At 41.4% G+C, this 20,010-nt stretch overlaps 1 protein-coding gene across 2 annotated transcripts in view; it reads left to right on the forward strand.

The window, feature by feature from the left end:
- Window positions 1–13,365: 13,365 nt before the first annotated feature.
- Window positions 13,366–20,010, forward strand: part of phf14 (PHD finger protein 14) — a 76,618-nt gene continuing 69,973 nt past the window's right edge. The window contains exons 1-3 of one of the 2 annotated variants that reach the window (XM_086281346.1): window positions 13,366–13,641; window positions 15,329–15,439; window positions 18,518–19,269. In XM_086281346.1, the coding sequence (XP_086137472.1) occupies window positions 13,635–13,641; window positions 15,329–15,439; window positions 18,518–19,269 (870 nt within the window). In that variant the 5' untranslated portion in view covers window positions 13,366–13,634. The remainder of the gene's footprint in view (window positions 13,642–15,328; window positions 15,440–18,517; window positions 19,270–20,010) is intronic. The other variant, XM_086281345.1, reaches the window with a different exon arrangement.

Below are 20,010 nucleotides of genomic sequence, written 5' to 3' on the forward strand. Positions count from 1 at the left end.
ATGTGTGCAAGGTCAGATAAGCTGAGATAATGCCTGACCTCTCCCTTTTCAGTTAAAAGAGGAAGTACTATGTAACTTACTTTCACTATAAATAAAGCAAGCAGGCCTGCACTCGGTGTGTGTGTCTTCTCAGAGGCATTCACCCGTGCGCACATCTTCTAATACTCTCTGAGTCGGTCTGCAGTTGTCTCATTTCTCTTATCTGTGTTTGAACTAATGTCAACCCCTGACAGAGAATCACAGTTATTTTTCATAATTTTCCATATTTTCTCTTGTTTGATTATTTTTGAGCTTTGACTTTTTTCTTCTTTTTTCTTCAGTTTTGGCCATTTCACCTGCACTTGAAATATGCTGTACGTTCTTTTATTTTTCCATACTAAGAATTTTACTGCATGAAAATCTTTTTAATTGTAATTGAGGAGGGAGACCTGAAAAAACAACACGGGTCTAGTCACTTGTTAAACTACTCACATAAACTAGTCAAAAAGATTGTCTTCACAAAGGTTCATTAAGGCTTGGATGGCTTTCAAACCTCCACCAATTCTACTATAATATTTGGACCAGCATTAGATTCAATTCAATTTTATTTATATAGCGCCAAATCACAACAAAAGTTGCCTCAAGGCGCTTCATAGATACAGAGAAAAACCCAACAATCATATGACCCCCTATGAGCAAGCACTTTGGCGACAGTGGGAAGGAAAAACTCCCTTTTAACAGGAGGAAACCTCCGGCAGAACCAGGCTCAGGGAGGGGCGGGGCCATCTGGTGTGATTGGTTGGGGTGAGAGAAGGAAGACAGGATAAAAGACATGCTGTGGAAGAGAGACAGAGGTTTATGTGTGACCTATTTTGTAATAGATTTGCTTTTCCCGGCATGCCAGTTTCCTGAGTGATGATGCTGGGTCTGGAAAAGGTTAGTCAGAATTAACTTTGGTTCATTTTAGAATTAATCAAACTGAAATTTACATAAATAGTCTAAATTGTATCATCTGTCCAGAGCCCTCTTCTGCACAGACCCCTAGATCTTCTGAAGTCTGCGAGACAGTATTAAACAGTAAAATGTTTTACTCTGTGTTCATCACAGTGAATTATCAGATTAATTTAAAAGAGAGATAAAAATAGTATCTCCTTAAATACAATTTGTTCTACATGCCTCAGAAGTAATTGGTCACCAGTGAGCATTTTATTCATTAAGAAATCATCAGACACTTCCAGTGGGACAGTAATACAGTCCTATATTTCTCCAGATCCAAAAGAAGATGTAACGGCAGACTCATGAAAGAGAAATGCAGAACATGGTGCCACCTTATTTACACCACATGAATGAATGTTCCAATTTAAATGCAAAGTCCTGAGGTGGAGGGAGGCTGTAGATCACACTGACATTTTGGGACATTTTACCTCAAGATTTATAAATAACATCCAATGTAATTACTCCTCTTCAAATGAGTTTTTAAAGCTTACTTGTCATGGCATATCCTTATAGTAGTGTTTTTATTGCCTAAAGTCTGTGTTATTCTTACTCTGTGTAATTACTTCTGTCCTCTGGCTCATCAAGAAAATCGATGACTGAGCAGGATGCTTTCTCAAGATTTCAGCTTTCTACAATGTACCTGTAAACTATGGAGGGCCTCAGGTGCCAAAATGAATTCATTAAATACATCATTAAACAATTAATGTGTCATTATTCAATTAAAATGGGAAATAATTCATTATTCATATATACTCAGCCTCTGTCATGTTCTTGTCAATATTCTTGATATTTATTATAATCACCTTTGTAAATTCTTGATATTTATAATTGAGCAATTAGTCTGTTACTGTTACTGTCCTGGAGCAACTGTAACCCACATAATTTCCCTAGGGATTAAGAAAGTATTCTGATTCTGATTAATTAAACATATTTTAAAAAATAATTTAATTTCAATTCTTTTCATTTATAACATTTAATAAATTATTTATTTCTATTAATTAATGACACATTTTCTAAACAATGTAATGATGGATTTAATTAATTTATATTGGGACTCTTGGCACTGTTGCTGTGTTCATGAACTAATGTTATCTGTCAATCTCACCCATCAAAGTCAGCGGGCAGAGCTAACACTGTCACTGCAGCCTCTGATTGGTTAGCGTGCAATTTGGGATTCTGTTCTACTATGCTGGGTCAGCAGAGTCTAATTGCCAAATACATTAATTTCACTATCACAATAAATCATATTAAATTTTTCCAAGTGACCTTGCCTTATTGAACTAAAACCACTGAATGAAGCACAAACTGCATTGGAATGAGCATGTATTAATTTGGTGATTTAGAAAATGTATAAATGTTTTTCTACTTGATCTGCTGTTGAGTCTCTTTTACACTGATGGAAATGCAGATACTTGGACATGTCAGCAAGCAAAATCATGTTCTGAATGCTTTGTTGTGCCAAGCACATTTGCTTTCCCAAGAGGAGCACTATGGGAAAGCACTCTAGGCTCCTCATGATAATCTGATTTTATTTATTTCATTATTCATATTATTATCTGTGTGGATGCTATGCTCGAGTGGACAGGGGGTTAAGCCCAGGATAGAGAAAGGAGAAGAAAGTGGAGGGATAGAAAGAGAATAGGGGCAGACTGAGGATGAAACAGACAAGCTGGGTCTGCATCTGTAACAAAACAGACTCAAATGATACACAGAACTGGAAATGCAAGACAAAGGGAGGTACACAAAAATGCATTTGCTGCGTGTGGGTGTGAATGAGGGACGATCTGATATCCTCGTGTTGGTGTTGTTCCCTCGTCATCATAAATAATGTTGTTCCAGGTTCAACATTGCAAGTGACCAATCACCTTCTCCTGACGTCATCTGCGACCTCGAAAAAAACAAACGCCTTCAAAAAATCTACTTCACTTGCGAGAAGAGAAACCGCCTCTGTAAGGACAATATGTATAATGCTTACCGTTTATTAAAGAAAAGTATCCTGAAATTCATAGAATTAAAGTTCCTGGATCGGCGGACAGAAGCGGTTTCTCTTCTCACAAGTGAAGTAGATTTTTTTAAGGCGGTATTTTTCAAAGGCACAAAAGGGGGACGTCACAATAATGTGATTGGTCACTTGCAATGTTGAACCTGGAACAACATTTATTATGATGATGTGGGAACAACACAGACACGAGGATATCAGATCATCCGTGAAGGAGTGTGAGACAGACGAGAGAAGAGAGAGACTGAGTGTCTGTGTATGAGAGTTTGCCATGAAGGACACTTTAAAATGAGGGTGAGAGAGACTGCAACAATGGCCCCTCACGTGTGTGAGTGATGTGTTGTCAGAGGAAGTAAGGGGAGGAAAAGGCTCAGGATATGTAAAGGCTGGGGAGGCTTACGGTGCGTTCACACCAAACGCGATAGACGTGACCAAAACGCGCCAGACACCCCTAGCTGGTCGCGTGCACATTCGCACCTCGACGCGCGTCCAACGCGAATTGGTCGCACGTCCAATGGAAATGTGGAAGGAAGTAGTGCCAGACGGTATGTTTGCAAGATGGCAGCTGTCGATCTAGCATTTGAAGAGAGAATCTCCCTTCTCCATAGGGCTTTGGAGTTGACGTAACGCTGCTATGCATTGTGGGAGTGCGGCACCATTTGAGAAGGCCACGAATCAAAACAAACACACTGTGTTGGAAATCAGTTCAAAAGTCAAAGGACTGTATTGAGACTGGTTGCGCCCAGACGCCAAGAGACGGTATTTGGAAAAAATAGCAGTGGAGTAGAAACCCTGAAGACCTACCGCCATTGTCCTACCCTGATATCTTCTCATACCTTGTCTGTGGAGTCAGCGCATACACGGCAAATCATTTTTGGAATTGTAATTCCCTGGAGGTGCACATCTAATTCACAAACGGTTGGGTACAAGATCTGGCCGTTTTTAAGCCTCCATGTTGTGAGTACGTTGACCATATGACCAAGATACAGGCAAAAATTGCTCTAGATGAAACCATAAACACACCGTCTGCAGTGGAAGGCAAAAGGAGCCGTCCACAAAAAAGGCAAATTCCACTTGCTACTCTGGAGGAGTTGTCACCGATAAGCTACTCCATAAACAGAACATAGTTCTGCTGCATCACACATTAGGATGTTTGTTCTAATTTTCTATGACCTCAGCGCATTGAAAATAAAACTAAAAGCCCATAAAGAGCAATATGAATTTCTTTAGAACTTACCGGAATGAAAATGTTGGAAGCACACCAACAAAAAACTCGGGATGGCAGAGAACTTGATATCAGCTCATCTCACCGCTGCTATCCAAGCATGATGTCTTCGTTTGGTAACATCAGATACATGAGATCCTTCACGTTGCTTCCAGGAGGGGAAACGATAAAAAGAGAGCCCATTTTCCAGCTTATTCCCTTCCCAATCGTGCGGTCTAACATTGCAACCGACAACACAGCAAGTACGAGCCATAGCTGATGTTTCCGTGTGCTTTCGCTCCTGTAGCCCTTTGTTTGGCCTACTAACATGGCGGCTCGACCAAAAATCCTGACCACGCCCCCTCCAGTGACATCACGCTCCAAAGCCCTATTTACTTTCCAACTCGAGCGGTAGACACGATACGCGCAAATGCACAAAATGCACCACAAAAACTGATGCGCGTGTTTTTATTCGCACTTCAAACGCGTCAGTCGCGCTACTTGCTCACGCGTTTTCGCAACGCAAATCTGCTTCTAAATTTTCGCGGGACCCCCAGTCGCGCTTCATTGCGCTCCTCCATTGACTTTATATGTAAACCTGACGCTCTGGTTGGTCAGGTTTACAGAGTTGGGGCCCATTTGCACTCAGAGCCACAGAATCAGTACCTGAGTCAATCAACCACAAAAAGAATAAGACAGACTGGCTTGAGTCTGTAACAAGCCATTGGCCCAGCCCACCAAAGGGGCCAAGAGGACAGACCACCACAGTGCAAAGAGGGACCCAACAAGAACACGGGCAGTCCCGGGCAGCGGGGCCCCAGGCACCACACCCAGACCCGTATAGAAGAGGCCAGCAACCCAATATCTGCCACCACAAACCCCCCAGACCCCACATCCCAAAACTATAAGGCAGCAGCCACCTACCACCATCCACCGAGGCACAGCCACAGATGCCCCAAAACAGCAGCCGCAGCCCTCCAGCTCCCACGATGCCACAAGATTTCTACTTCAACATTGGAAGGAACTATTTCCTCTTCTGCCTTTCATAGTCATGTGCAAAATACGGCTGTATAAATGTGTCCAGCCCCTGGCGTGCGCACTCACAACAATGGCTGAGTGTAACTGGAGTTACGTGCAGACGTATTTTACCTCCACAAACAGCCGAGATGTGGTTTGCAATACATGTGGCAAGACAGTGAGGTGTTGTGGCAACACCACTAACCTCGTGAAATATCCATCCATCCATCCATTCGCTTCCGCTTATCCTTTTCAGGGTCACGGGGGGCGCTGGAGCCTATCCCACCTGTCATAGGGCGAGAGGCGGGGTACACCCTGGACAGGTCGCCAGTCTGTCGCAGGGCCAACACACAGAGACAGACAACCATTCGCACTCACTTTCACTCGCACATTCACACCTAGTGGCAATTTGAATTATCCAATTAACCTATCCCCACAAGCTGCATGTCTTTGGACAGTGGGAGGAAGCCGGAGTACCCGGAGAGAACCCACGCAAACACGGGGAGAACATGCAAACTCCACACAGAAAGACCCCGGCCTGATGGTGGAATTGAACTCAGGACCTTCTTGCTGTGCGGCAACAGTGCTAACCACCGTGCCACCGTGCTGCCTCGTGAAATACCTCAGAGTAAATCATATCACAGAATATGACGAGTTTATGTTGAGGCGAACTGAAGAGGAGGAGAGGGACAGGTGCTGCTAGGGCGAGACAGACATCTCTCACTGAATCCTTTAGTGCTGCATGCAGGCAGCGTGCTCAAATAGCGCACAACTTCAGGTTTTTTATTTCTATATGATGAATTCTGCATTATTAAGTGATAAGAACGAGTAATATGATGTCCTGTAATCATGATGATGCTATAATTTGAGATAAAATAAAAGATACAATAAATAAAGTAAGTTTTTGTACAAAGTATCGTATCGGATAAGTATCGTCGATACCACCCTGAATTTTACTTGGTATCGCATCGGAAAGGAAATCAGTGGTATCGCACATCACTAGTGGAAATGATTGGGTTTGCGTCTTACTTGGCAGGTATGGCTCTGGAGGGAGGGGAAATGGCCGAGTGAGCGTCCTGCAAGACAAGTTAGTGGAAAACAAGGCAACAAGTACAACACAGAAACACCAAGCATGCAGCACTGCAGACTGTTACTGACACAAACTGGCAGCGAAGAGATGCTGACTCTGGTCTTAAGTACTGATTGCCTCAGATCTCCATCAGTTGAGCTGAGCAGGTGGAATAATGACGACTCCACCCAGAGGCGGATAACAAGGAACACACGGAAACAGTAGAAAGACACAGGATGCTCGCGTGGACCATGACAACATATTTGCTGCCGAGCACAGTCTCTACACCAAAATTTGTGTTTTCTTATTTATTAATTAAATTTTAATTTAAGTTTATTTCAGCTTGTTAAATTATTTGTTTTTGTGGTAAGGAAGCATAGGCAAATTCGAATAATTACATTTTTGTTCTACTGCTAATACAGCAAGAATTAGAACAGTGAAGTTTATTTTTCTGGTAATTAATATGGCTCCTTGTGTAAGGAGTATCAGAACCTTTGAGATGCATTCTTTCTAAATACAGAGTCTCTGTGGCTTTTACGCCCCAAAACTGCGCCAAAAATTGGTCCACCCCAAGGATCGGGTCCCCTGACATGAACAGAGTAACATAGTGTACGCTGTTAAGTGCCAGGAGGACTGCCAGGATTTATACATCGGGGAAACCAAACAACTTCTGGCGAAGCAGATGGCACAACACAGAAGAGCAGACATTCCCCAACTCTCTGTGAATGGGACTCGTAGCCACTGATCAGTAGTCTTTGATCAATGATCTCCCAGCCTTTTGAGATAAGAACCAGTCCATTTTTATTGCTGACAATAGATATGGTCAGCAATAAAGTGAAGGTAAGCTGTGGTATTTAAACAATGCTTAAGTGGTACTAATGGGCCCATTGTTTGCTAAGAAAATATTCCCCACACCATTACACCACCATCAGCCTGTACTGTTGATATGAGGCAAAATAGATTTCACATTGTTTACACAAAATTCTGACCCTACCACCAGAATGTAGCAGTAAGAATTGAGACTCATTTTACCAGATTGATGAGCTCCTGCAAATTGTAGTCTCCATTTCCTGTTTTTACCTGAAAGGAGTGGCACCCATTATGCTCCTCTGCTGCTATAGCCCATCTGCTTCAAGATTTAATGTGTTGTGCGTTCAGAGAATGCACTTTCTGTCTGGCTATTCTCATCTGACTTCTGGCATGACCAATGCACTTCCCCCCGAAAAAACTGCCCCTCTGTGGATATTTTCTCTTATTAAATTATTCTTTTGTAATGCTCAGTTTGAACTTCAACAGGTTTTTTTGACCATAGCTACACGCTTAAATGACTTACTGCCATGTGACTGAGTCACTAAATATTAGCGTCAATGGGCAGTTGAGTGGGTATAACTAATAAAGTGGCTGATAAGAGTACATCAGGGGATCAACCAGTTACACACAGTCCTGCTTTGCCATAAATCAACCTGTTTGCCCAACTAGAGGACCAGTCAGGGTCACGTTTGAATTAAATGGGTAGTCCATTAGCATGAATTCTGAACAGATTGGTGTTAAAATTAGATAATTGCATTGCTTGTGCCATAGATTAGCATCTTGGCAGGTTACAAAACAAATATCTGACAAACACAGTGAGTTCTTTTGTTTTTATTGTTTTTTCTTTGTTTGTTAATTTTTATTTATTTGTTTTTTGGGGTGGGGAGGGGGGTGTCTTTTACTCTTAGATCAAATTCAAATTCAAATTCAAATTTTATTTGTCACGTACACAGTCATACACAGTACGATATGTAGTGAAATGCTTGGACAACTGCTCGTGACCTAAAGAGAACAAAAAAGGAAAAGGCTATGAATAAGATAGGAAATAAATATGAAAAATTAAAAAGGGTAAATTTAACTAGGAAGGAATAAAATATAAATTAAGGTTAAAAATGAAATAACTGTACAACACAAATTAGAATGAAGGGTAAATTTAACTGGGAGAATAAGATAAAGATAAATATATAAATTAAAGTTGAAAATAAAATAACTGTACAACAAAATACACAATACACAATATAGAACTATATAAGAATGTATGAAGAAATCTAAATCTAAATAAATATATACACAATAACAGCAGCTGTACAAGTATTAACCGGAAATGAAGAATATAGTGACCAGTGTTGTGCAAAACCAAAGTCCAGAAAGTCCAGTGTGTGTGTAAGAACCATATGTGTGGGTCAGTACTGTGTGGTGGTGTGATTGAGAGACCGTATCGCCTGCGGGAAGAAGCTCCTCCTCAGTCTCTCTGTGTTGGTCTTCAGGGAGCGGAATCGCTTTCCTGACCTCAACAGAGAGAACAGTCTGTTGTTGGGATGGCTGAGGTCCTTCACTATCTTCCTGGCCTTGGTCCAGCACCGCCTGCTGTAGATTGAGTGCAGGTCAGGGAGCTCGGAGCGGATGGTGCGCTCAGTTGACCGCACAACCCTCTGTAGAGCTCGTCTGTCCTGCATGGTGCTGTTCCCGAACGCTGTCGGGCCTTTTTCACCACGGTGTTGATGTGACAGGACCATGACAGGTCCTGCGTGATGTGAACTCCGAGGTATTTGAAGCTGTCCACTCTCTCCACTGGGCACTCGTTGATGACGGGGGTCTGGTAGTTCCTCTCCTGCTTAGTGCTGAAGTCCACTATCAGCTCCTTTGTCTTACTGACGTTTAGAAGGAGGTTGTTCCTCTGGCACCAGTTCTCCAGATTCCTAATCTCCTTCAGGTAGGCCGTCTCGTTGTTATCAGAGATCAGGCCCACCACGACGGTGTCGTCAGCAAACTTGATGATGGTGGTGGAGCTGGTAGTGGCCACACAGTCATATGTGTACAAAGAGTACAGCAGGGGGCTCAGAACACACCCCTGGGGGGCTCCAGTGCTGAGAGTGGTGGAGGCTGAGACATGTCCGCCCATCCTTACTGCCTGTGGTCTGCCAGTTAGGAAGTTGGAGATCCACTGACACATAGATGAGCTGAGTCCCAGATGCTCCAGCTTGGTGGTGAGTGTGGAGGGAATTATGGTGTTAAATGCAGAGCTGTAGTCTATGAAGAGCATTTTAACATAATTCCCCCTTCTAGTGTCCAAGTGAGTGAGTGATGTGTGGAGGAGATGAGAGATGGCATCGTCTGTGGAACGATTTGGACGGTAAGCGAACTGTAGTGGGTCCAGTGTGTCTGGTAGTGAAGAAATGATGAAGTCTCTGACCAGGCGTTCAAAGCACTTCATCACTACTGAGGTGAGGGCTACAGGGCGATAGTCATTGAGAGAAGCAGGGTGGGGTTTCTTCGGGACAGGAACAATGATGGACTCTTTGAAGCATGTGGGGATCACCGACTGAGATAAAGAGATGTTGAATATCTCAGTGAACACAGGAGCTAGCTGGTATGCACAGTCTCTGAGGATACGACCTGGGATGCCGTCTGGTCCTGCTGCTTTCCTGGTGTTCACTCTCTTGAAGGCTCTCCTTACTTCATGCTCGGAGATGACGAGCACGTTTCCGGTGCTGGCAGTATCTTCCTGTCTGCAGCCGTTAGCGCCGCTAACACTAGCATTGTTGGAGACCTTAGCTGCAGCCTCGAAGCGAGCATAGAAAGTGTTCAGCTCGTCTGCCAGAGTCACGGCCGCGTTCGTCATACCGGTTGTTGGTGCTTTATAGTCCGTTATTGTCCTTAGTCCCCGCCACAGGCTCCTAGAGTCACTCTGTTGGAGTTGTGACTCTAGTTTCCTCCCGTAGCGCTGCTTCGCCTCTTTCACCGCCCTCCGCACGTTATATGACGCGGCTTTGTACGGGTCCATGTCCCCCGTCATGAGTCCCGTGTTGTAGGCAGCGGTGCGGGATCTCAGAGCGTCGCGGATGGTTTTATCCACCCACGGCTTCTGGTTGGGAAACGTTGTGATAGTCTTTGTCTCCACGGTATCATCCGCTAGTTTCCCGATGAATCCCACAACCGCTTCCGTAAACACGTTGACGTCATCGTCGGAGCTGTTTCTGAACATGCCCCAGTCTGCGTCATCGAGTGCGTCCTGTAACGCGGCCACCGATTGATCCGTCCAGCGCGCGACCTTCCTCTGAACCGGAACTTCCTGTTTCAGCCTTTGTTTGTATTTTGGCATGAGGAAGATGGCGGCGTGATCAGATTTGCCAAACGGGGGGCGGGATTGTGCCTTGTAGCCGTCCTTGACCGTAGTGTAGCAGTGGTCCAGTGTCCTTTCACCCCTGGTGGGGCAGGTGATGTGTTGATAAAAGTTCGGCGCTGCGCGTTTGAGGTTGGCGCTATTAAAGTCCCCCGTCACAATAAGCGCAGCGTCCCGGTGTTGTGTCTGGTGCTGTGTGAGTGCCTCATGCAGCTCGCATAAGGCGGTGACCGTGTCCGCTTGTGGTGGAATATAAACGGCACTTACAATGACCGATGTAAATTCCCGAGGTAGATAAAAAGGACGACACATGATGGACAGTAGTTCCAGATTTGGTGTGCAGGAGCGTGTGAGAGGAACAACGTTCGCACTGTTGCACCAGTTGTTGTTCACCATTAAACACACGCCGCCTCCCCTTGACTTCCCCGAGTCCCGTGTCCTGTCCATGCGGTGAACCGAGAAGAACTCGGCCGGCTGGATGGCGTGGTCCGGCACCGCTGGGTTCAGCCATGTCTCGGTGAAGCAGAGGAGATTGCAGTCCCGAATGTCTCTCTGGAACTTTATCCTGGCCCTGAGGTCGTCAAGCTTGTTCTCCAGTGACTGGACGTTGGCGAGCAGGATGCTAGGCAGAGGTGTGCGGTGTGCACGAGCTCTCAGCCTGTTCCTGACGCCGGCTCGCTTCCCTCTAGGCCACCGCCGCTTCCCTTTGTTCTCCCTCGAGATCTCACTCGGCCAGCTCGGATCCGGAGTTAAAAACTTCGAATTGTGAGTACATTGTATACCAATAGAAACAAGAGTGTCACTGTCATACCTAATGTACCCAATGGTGATGATTTTGCCGATTTAGAAACGCTGAAAACTAACTTAAAAAACAAAGACAAAGAAAAAGTGGTCGGAGCAGTCGTGACGGCAGCCGACCTCACCGGCGCCATCTTAATAATGATATTTATCATCTTAAGATGATATTTAATAAAAATATTTTGTTACAAACTCCTTCCAATCCTTCTTCATTTTTTGTTGCCATAGTACCGGATGAGGAATCCAGCGCATATGACAATGTCATGTTGGATTGCATTTTGAAAAATGGCACAAAAGTTATACACAGTCCATTAAAATGCCTAAACTTCCATATGTGATGCATTGGAGTGAGACCATCCTCACCTCACTCTCTCTTAGTCTCAACTTCTGAAACTTCTATTCTGATTTCCTTTTGTGTTTGGGGATTGGTTTGAGGATTTAACTATAATAGTACATAAGCATTATAGGCATAAACCCTTTTTCTGCTTGAAAAACTGGTGCAATGAAGTGGCTGTTACACTTCCACCTGGCCTGACTGTCATTATCCCACTGATTTCAATGTCAGACAAAGTACTCAACACATTCCCTCCAACACTATCTGCTGCAAACAGGCTCCATGTTGATCAAAGTAGGGCAGGAGAGAAAAGGATGAAAATGCTGATAGTGATGATGACAGTGATCACTACTGTGATATCCTCAGTATTTTGATACAAGCTGATAAAAACGGCCTCTTTCTGCACAATTCAGGGCCATTTTTCATCAAGAAAGGACAGCTGTAATCATCCCTTTTGCTTTCCTGTCCCATCCGTCTTCCCCTTAGCATGCATCAGGATCAATCTAGGTTCATTTATTTTAATCATCTCTTATTTGCAAAACTGACAAAGTCAAAAGAGGACAACAGAAACAAAGTTAATTTTGAAAATAAGTCAAAGTATACATTTATACAACTCCATTCCTTTGGAGTAACATTCACATTTTTTCATTAGAAAACATAATTTTTAATCCCCCCCCCCCCCCCCCCCAATCTGTTTTAAATTAAATAAGTTAATTGTCAGCATTAGATTCTCTATGAATTTTTTTTTTTAATCAAAAATATGCACAAAAAAATCCAAACCTCAGACATGAGCAATGATACAATTAAAAAACAATTAATTAACAATAGATTTTGAATCCTATAACTTTTTTAATGATAAATTAAGTGTAATTTTGAATCTTTGAAAAATATATGTGGATAATTTATTTGTCCACCTTTTTCATGTTGATACAGTGCACCCAATCTGATTGTTCAAACCTGAGTTATTCTATATAGTTATTCCACCATAATGTGAGAATGTTCATAAATAGATATTTTAAATGGAAATTTAAACTTTTACCATCCCCATGAATGTTCAGTGCTGTTTACATCAATTCCAGCTCAAATAGGTACATTTTTAGAAAAGTTCTGATGTGCATAAACATTTTATCCCATTTATTTATTTTTATAGTCAGCTTTTTACACACTAACCTTTATTTTCTTTGTATTTAACTGAGTTCTTTTGTGTTATGAAGTTTTTAGCTTATGGAAATTTTGTTGTGCTACATACAAATTTCAAGCTATTTATTAGTTTTAGCTGTTGTAACAAGGATTTCCCAACTTTCAGAATGAAAAAAGTTGTTATTCTATTGATAATTAGTAATTAGTAATAGTAATTACTCTTAAAAAATCCATAAAATCCCCTAAATTGGATAGTCTATGATAAAAACGTGTATACAGTAAGTGCTGTTTTAATAATTTCTATGGTTCCAAAACTTAGCATTGGTTTTATAGTAGGCCTACATGCACTCTATACACAATTAATGTCATCATTAATTAAATAAAGTTTATAAACTCAGATATTATTATTTTGAGTCACTAACTCTCACGTGACTGTCATATTGTACTACGTAACTGTCCTCATAGCAACAATATGCAGCCGTCAGTACGTCACCACGGTGTTCTCCATTGTCCATATACCATGCTTCTGATAGGAGACCTGTCGTAGTGAACGTGAAGTACAGAGTGAGTCCTTCCACGTTGTCATTTATATATATATATATATATATTCAAATTGTATTTGCCGTCTGGCACAATTAACAATTATTTGTTCCCTCAAACTGTTGCTAGTTAGCTAGCCCGGCTCTACTTTGTGACTAGTAGTGATGTTGCTGGTATGCTAAATGCTAATGCTGATGCTGTTGTGTTTTACGTGCAGTTTTGCATTAACTTGGTCTGATGCTAACACATTAACTTGGATCTTACTTTTGAATGCTTTTAATTGTGTCCCTATATATATATATATACTAAAAGCATCACGAGCATCAGTGATTCAATTAGAAGGTCATAATTTAAGTACAGCTAATAATGCTCAGCACGATTAGCTATGGTGCTTGACGGACCAAAATGTCTGGTAAGTGTACCTCTTAAGCTGTTTTAGACGACTATCGTAGATTCTTCAGTTAAAAAGAAAAACAAACATGTATCGTTCGTGAAAACAAAACAGGGACCGCTTTTGATAGCCGTTTAGGCGCAGCGGTGCTATTTGTTTGCTAACAGTGTGCTAATAGGCAAGTTGCGTAGCTAAGAGCTGTACAAATCCCAGCATCAGAAAACCTAATGTCTGCAGCTGATTAACGTTGTGTTTCGTGTTGGTGTTGAAGGGAAAACAATAGATAGGTTTACGCCACTATTTAAAGCCGCGTTTGAGAGAGAACTGTCCTTTTGATACAGGATACCCGAACGTTAAGGGCTAAAAAGTAATTGGACGTTTGGGTGCTGAATATTTTGTGTAGCAGCATAGATTGATTTGCATAAAGCACAAATTGAGTTTGCTTTAAATGTCTTTAAGTGTAACTCGCCGTCAATCTGAGGTGCAGACCGTACAGGTGAACTAGACCATCATTACAAAACAATCTCTACATTGAAGCAACTTTGTGTTATCATACACAACCTACCTACGGCACTGCGGTACCTTTGGTATTTTATAGGTGTATATATAAGGGTATGTATTTTCCTATGACAAAGGGAAGTATGACTGAATGAAGGTAGACAAGAAACAACACAGCCAGGAGTTTTCAACCATAAAACTCCTAATCTTTCAAACATACTTTTGTGGAGTCCACCAAAACTCAGCAGCATGTAGGCCAATGCTGATTGATTGGCAAGTGGGATGAAACTGCTTCTTTTGTTCTGGAGTTCACCAGGAATGTGGGAGGCAAGAAAAAGATTATGTATGAAAAGCATAGACTTGGCTGCAGAAAACAGTATAGGCCTTCAAAGTCTGGAACTATCTTGCTGACAAATTGTCAGTGGCTCTCTTATAGACATTTTTCAGCCCTTTATGGACACTTAAGTTTACCCCAACTCAGACACTCCTCACAGTGTTACTGGAGCTTAAGGTAGTGGCATCCAGAGGCTAGATTCCATATTTGTAAGACTTTTTATGGCCGAGCACAATAACCTCAGTTTTATCTGAATTTAGAAGCAGAAAATTGGAGGTCATCTACCTACCTTTGAGACATTCCTGCAGTTTAGTTTAACTAAATAGTGTGTGTTATCTGTTTTGGATAGATAAAGTTGAGTATCACCTGTATAACAGCAACAATGTATTCTATGCCTTCTAATGATACAACCTAAGGAAAGGATGTATAATGTAAAAATAATTGGTGCTAGCACAGAACCTTGTGGAACTCCATAATTAACCTTAGTGTGTGAAGAGGACTCTCCATCTGTTAGACAGATATGTTTCAAACCACTGCAGCGTACCTATAATACCTATAGCATGCTGTAATCGCTGTAATAATATATTATGGTCAGCAGTACAGAATGCTGCACTTTACATATGGGCACATAACCACCTGCTAGCATCTCCTTTTCATAGCCCAATTTTATTTGAAATACTATCAAATAAAATATTATCACTTTTATGCTTTATAATGATCATTATGCAATAAAGTAAAAACAATTTTGCATGGTTAAACATGCAAAGCTTATCTGCTTTTTATAGTTTTTTTCTTCTCAGCTGTGTTTTTCTGCTCATGACATCTTACTCAAATGTTGCATTCTTGTCTGTTGGTTTCTGGGACTCCCCCATGTAGTGGACCGCAGTTTAAAGCGACGGCAGGTAAAACCACTTGCTGCCTCTCTGCTTGATGCCTTGGATTATGACAGTTCAGATGACAGTGACTTTCAAGTAGGAGATGCTTCAGGTAAGTATGGCCTTTGTGATGTCTAACAGTATTAAATACATGCATAGTTTTTTATTGTTCAGAAATGAACAGTCCAAATGGCTTGAGACTAATAAGCTTTTGGCTGGCTAACTTAAATGCAAACTGTTTTATTTAATTTAATTTAATTTTTAATTTAATTTAATTTTTTTAGAAAAGTTGAAATGCTGCGCAAAATTTAATAAAAATGCTAGGACTTTACAGTATTAGAAAATAAAAGAAAATAATTTAACCCCAATATTTCATTTACATAAAACAACATATGAAATGATGAATTTTAATTTTCTTATGCACAAGTCACTAAGTTTGGAATAAAACTTTCCGGTGTAATTTTCTTTTTATGAATTTCGTCATCTGTGGTTCATAATAATCCCAAATTTCAAGAATCTGAAAAATATCACATTAGGCTTTCTTCTGATGATTTTCTGAAATTTTCTATAGGGTTATTTTCGGGGCTTTGAGCGGACCATTCACAGACTTTATTGTACCCTGCTACATCGATTTCAAAACTAGTTTGGATGTGTGTTTGGAATAACTTTCCTGCTGGATAAAGCCGTTGCATCTCAGTTTTAACTGTTAAGCTTTTGATTTTAGATGAAGTTGAGGAATTTGGAGGAAGTCAATTCCTCCAAATCTTTCTATACTAGAGGATGATGCCCATGTGAGCAGCTGCACATTTTAAGCAAGGCAAGTTTATTTGTATAGCACAATTCAACAACAAGGTGATTCAAAGTGCTTTACAGAGACATTAGAAACAAAAACAAATAAAAAGCATGATTTAAAATTGATTAAAACAAGCAAACAAACAAACTAATTAACAAACAAACAAAACAGTATATAAAATCAAAACAGATAAAATCAGAACAATAGATAAAATCAGTAGTTAAATGCAAGTTTTGAAATTTAAGCTTAACAGTGTGGATTTGGTGCTTTATTCAAATGCAGCTGAGAACAGGTGAGTCTTCAACCTGGATTTAAATAAACTGAGTGTTTCAGCTGATCTGAGGCTTTCTGGGAGTTTGTTCCAGATATAAGGAGCATAAAAGCTGAATGCAGCTTCTCCGTGTCTGGTTCTGACTCTGGGAACTGATAAAAGACCGGATCCAGATGACCTGAGGGATCTGGAAGGTTCATACTGGGTCAGGAGGTCATTGATGTATTTTGGTCCTAAACCATTCAGAGCTTTATAGGCCAGCATCAGAACTTTAAAGTCTATCCTCTGACGGACAGGCAGCCAGTGTAAAGACCTCAGAGCTGGACTGATGTGGTCCACCTTTTTGGTCTTAGTGAGGACTCGAGCAGCAGAGTTCTGAATGAGCTGTAGTTGTCTGACTGATTTTTTAGGTAGACCTGTAAAGATGCTGTTACAGTAATCAAGCCTACTAAAGATGAATGCATGGACTAGTTTTTCCAGGTCCTGTTGAGACATCAGATCTTTTATCCTTGAAATATTCTTGAGGTGATAGTATGCTGACTTTGTTATTGTCTTAATGTGTTTTTCTAAGTTTAGGTCTGCATCCATCACTACACCCAAATTTCTCGCCTGGTTTGTGGTTTTTAGATGTATGGATTGAAGTTCTCTGGTGACCTGCAATCGTTTTTCTTTGGCGCCAAAGACTATTACCTCAGTTTTGTTTTTGTTTAGCTGGAGAAAATTGTGGCACAACCAGTCATTGATTTCCTCAATGCATTTACCAAGAGCCTGTACAGGGCCTCGGTCTCCTGGTGACATTGTGATATATATTTGTGTGTCATCTACATAGCTGTGGTAGTTTATTTTGTTGTTCTTTATAATCTGTGCCAGTGGGAGCATGTAAATGTTAAACAGAAGGGGTCCCAAGATGGAACCTTGGGGAACTCCACATGTGATACTTGTCTGCTCGGATGTGAAGTTACCTATTGATACAAAGTATTTCCTGTTTTCTAAGTATGTTTTGAACCAGTTTAGTACAGTTCCTGAAAGACCTGCCCAGTTCTCCAGTCGTTTCAGTAATATGTTGTGGTCAACTGTATCAAATGCTGCACTGAGATCCAATTTTAGTCAAGCTTTAGATGCTGATTTTGAAGCAGGGACTTCTTTCTTGATTTGCACAGTCTCAGCCCACTGCCACATAAAACTTCAATGTGGGCAGAGACTGTGAAGGTAATTATGTCGCAATATGTGAGAGCTTGTAGAATTAAAACATGTTCTTTTAAAAGAGAAGACGTTTTCTTCTGACAACCCTTCCAGACAACTCACACTGATTTTAGTCTTTTTGTAGCTGTACTGTCGTGAACTTTAAAATTTCACACCCTAACTCTGGTGCCTGTGGAGTCTGAGATATAGGTTTTGGGTGTTTTGCAGTTTCTCTTGAGCATTGCCTGGTCTGATCTTGAGGTGAATTTGGCATGTCGTTTGTGAGAAGATTGTGGCATTGTGTTAACAGATACCTAAATGCTCCAGAGGTAGTCACCCTTGCTGATGATCAGTTAATTAATTTCATTAGTAGCACCTGGCTGCTACTTAACCTCTTAATTCCTGTGGAAACAGTAAGGGTGTACTTAGTTTTTTGTTTTTTTGTAGAATTTAACAGAGTCCTGTGAAATCAAATGACCCCTATGAGCAAGCGCTTTGGTGACAGTGGGAAGGAAAAACTCCCTTTTAACAGGAAGAAGCCTCCAGTAGAACCAGGCTCGGGGAGGGTGGGCATCTGCCGTGACCTGTTGGGCATTATAAAAGAAATGCATCAAAGGAGGCCCTAACCACAGAAGTCAAAACAAACACTGAGGAGGTGTATACATACGAAGTTGAGAAATTTGTGTTTGTTTGATTATTTCTGTGCTGTGAGAATGCTTCTTGACAGTAAATGTTATTCCATTTGAAACCCTGTTTATTTACATGGTGCCTGTTTTCTAAAGAAAATGAAGTTGTGGGTCCCAAATTTCTTTACTTTTTGCTATTAAGTTCACTAATGCCAGTTTGACTGTAAACAGACCCCCTCCTCCACATTGTGGGTTCTGCTGGAGAAACAGCCAGACTTTTCAGTGATCTCACAGACACTTTCTTCTCTGTTGTGACAGGGTCAGAGGGCACAGGCAATGGCAGTGATGAAGAAGGGTCCAAAGTGAGTGCAGGCGGTTCAGAAAGTGATTCAGATAATGCTGCTTCAGCAGATGATGGCATAGATGAGGAGGAGACCAAAGACCTGGCTGCTGAGGAGAACTTGACTGAGGATGAGGAGAAGAGCAAACGGCAGCAATCGTCAGACAGTTCCACCAAAGACACTCCCACTGTCATCGCACCCAAAGGCAGACGCAAGACCAAGAAAATTTCAGAGCCTGCTGAAGCTGCTGAAACTGGATCTTCCTTAGTGTCTGCATCCAACAATGTAAATGCTGAAGAGTCTCAAGCTGAGCCCAAGAAATGGAATTTCCGCAGGAACCGCCCACTTCTGGACTTTACCACCATGGAAGACCTGAACGAGATGGACGACTACGATAGTGAAGATGATAATGACTGGAGACCCACAGCAGGAAAGAAGAAAGGCAAAGCAAACTCTCAGAAAGGAGGCACAGATGAAGAGGGTGGTGAAAGTGCTAGTGATGACGATGACAACGATGACGATGATGATGACGACGACGATGATGATGATGACGAAGATGGCGACGGCGATGATGATGATGATGATGACAAGGAAGATGGTGAGGACAACATTAATAGTAGCAGTGATAGTGACAAAGAAGCGAAGAAGTCCAAAAAGAAGACGAAGAGCAGCAGTGCTTTTGATGAAGAACTGACCAATGATAGCATGTCCCAGGGAAAGGGCAGCGAGGTGAGTACAAGATCAGACACGCAGTTCAAACCAAATAAACATTGTTAATAATAATAACTAATAAAATGTTTTTGATGAACACCATTGTTGAATGGCCACCCTTAATTACAGGATGAACACTCCCTTCTCTGTTGGTGGAACAATGCGTTATGTCAACCAATCAAAAAATTATATTGTAACATGTGGCATTTGATTGCTTAGGAAGAGGGGGAAGTTTTGCACGTGTGTAGTGTTGTGTAGTAGTGTAGTTATTGGCTTTGTTTTGTGTGTCAAAACAATGACTCCACTACTGAATGTCACAGATGGTAGCCAAAAAGCCACCAAAGGTAGATGTAATGATGCAATGTCAACGCTGTCTCCGGGTCTAAAACAGGAGGAGTGACACCATCTGTTGTCAGGCCCGTGATGTGCTACCCTGTCTTGGTGTGGACAGAAACTATTTTTTTGAGTGGCAAAAATCATTTGTGTGGCATCATTTTGTGGCACCTGTTTTGTAAATAGTTTTAAATGGTTGTGGAAAAAAACCAAACAACAACCCAAAAAAAACCTAAAGCATGGCAGCATTTCTAGGTAAATATTATGTATAACTTTATTGTTTGCAAAATTTGTGCTTAAGTTTTAAAAATTTACAATTTATATATCAAGTTAGGAAAATAATTTGTGTTGTGGTTTTTATTAGTCTAAAATCGAACTACTCAGATTTTACGATTGGTTTTGTTTTTATGTGAGTTTAGGTCAATT

This window comes from Aulonocara sp. 'chitande type north' Nkhata Bay, linkage group LG22 (genome assembly GCF_057382095.1).
Source record: "Aulonocara sp. 'chitande type north' Nkhata Bay isolate Kocher_YH1m ecotype deep benthic linkage group LG22, A_spYH_male_GT1.1, whole genome shotgun sequence".
Lineage (NCBI taxonomy): Eukaryota > Metazoa > Chordata > Actinopteri > Cichliformes > Cichlidae > Aulonocara > Aulonocara sp. 'chitande type north' Nkhata Bay.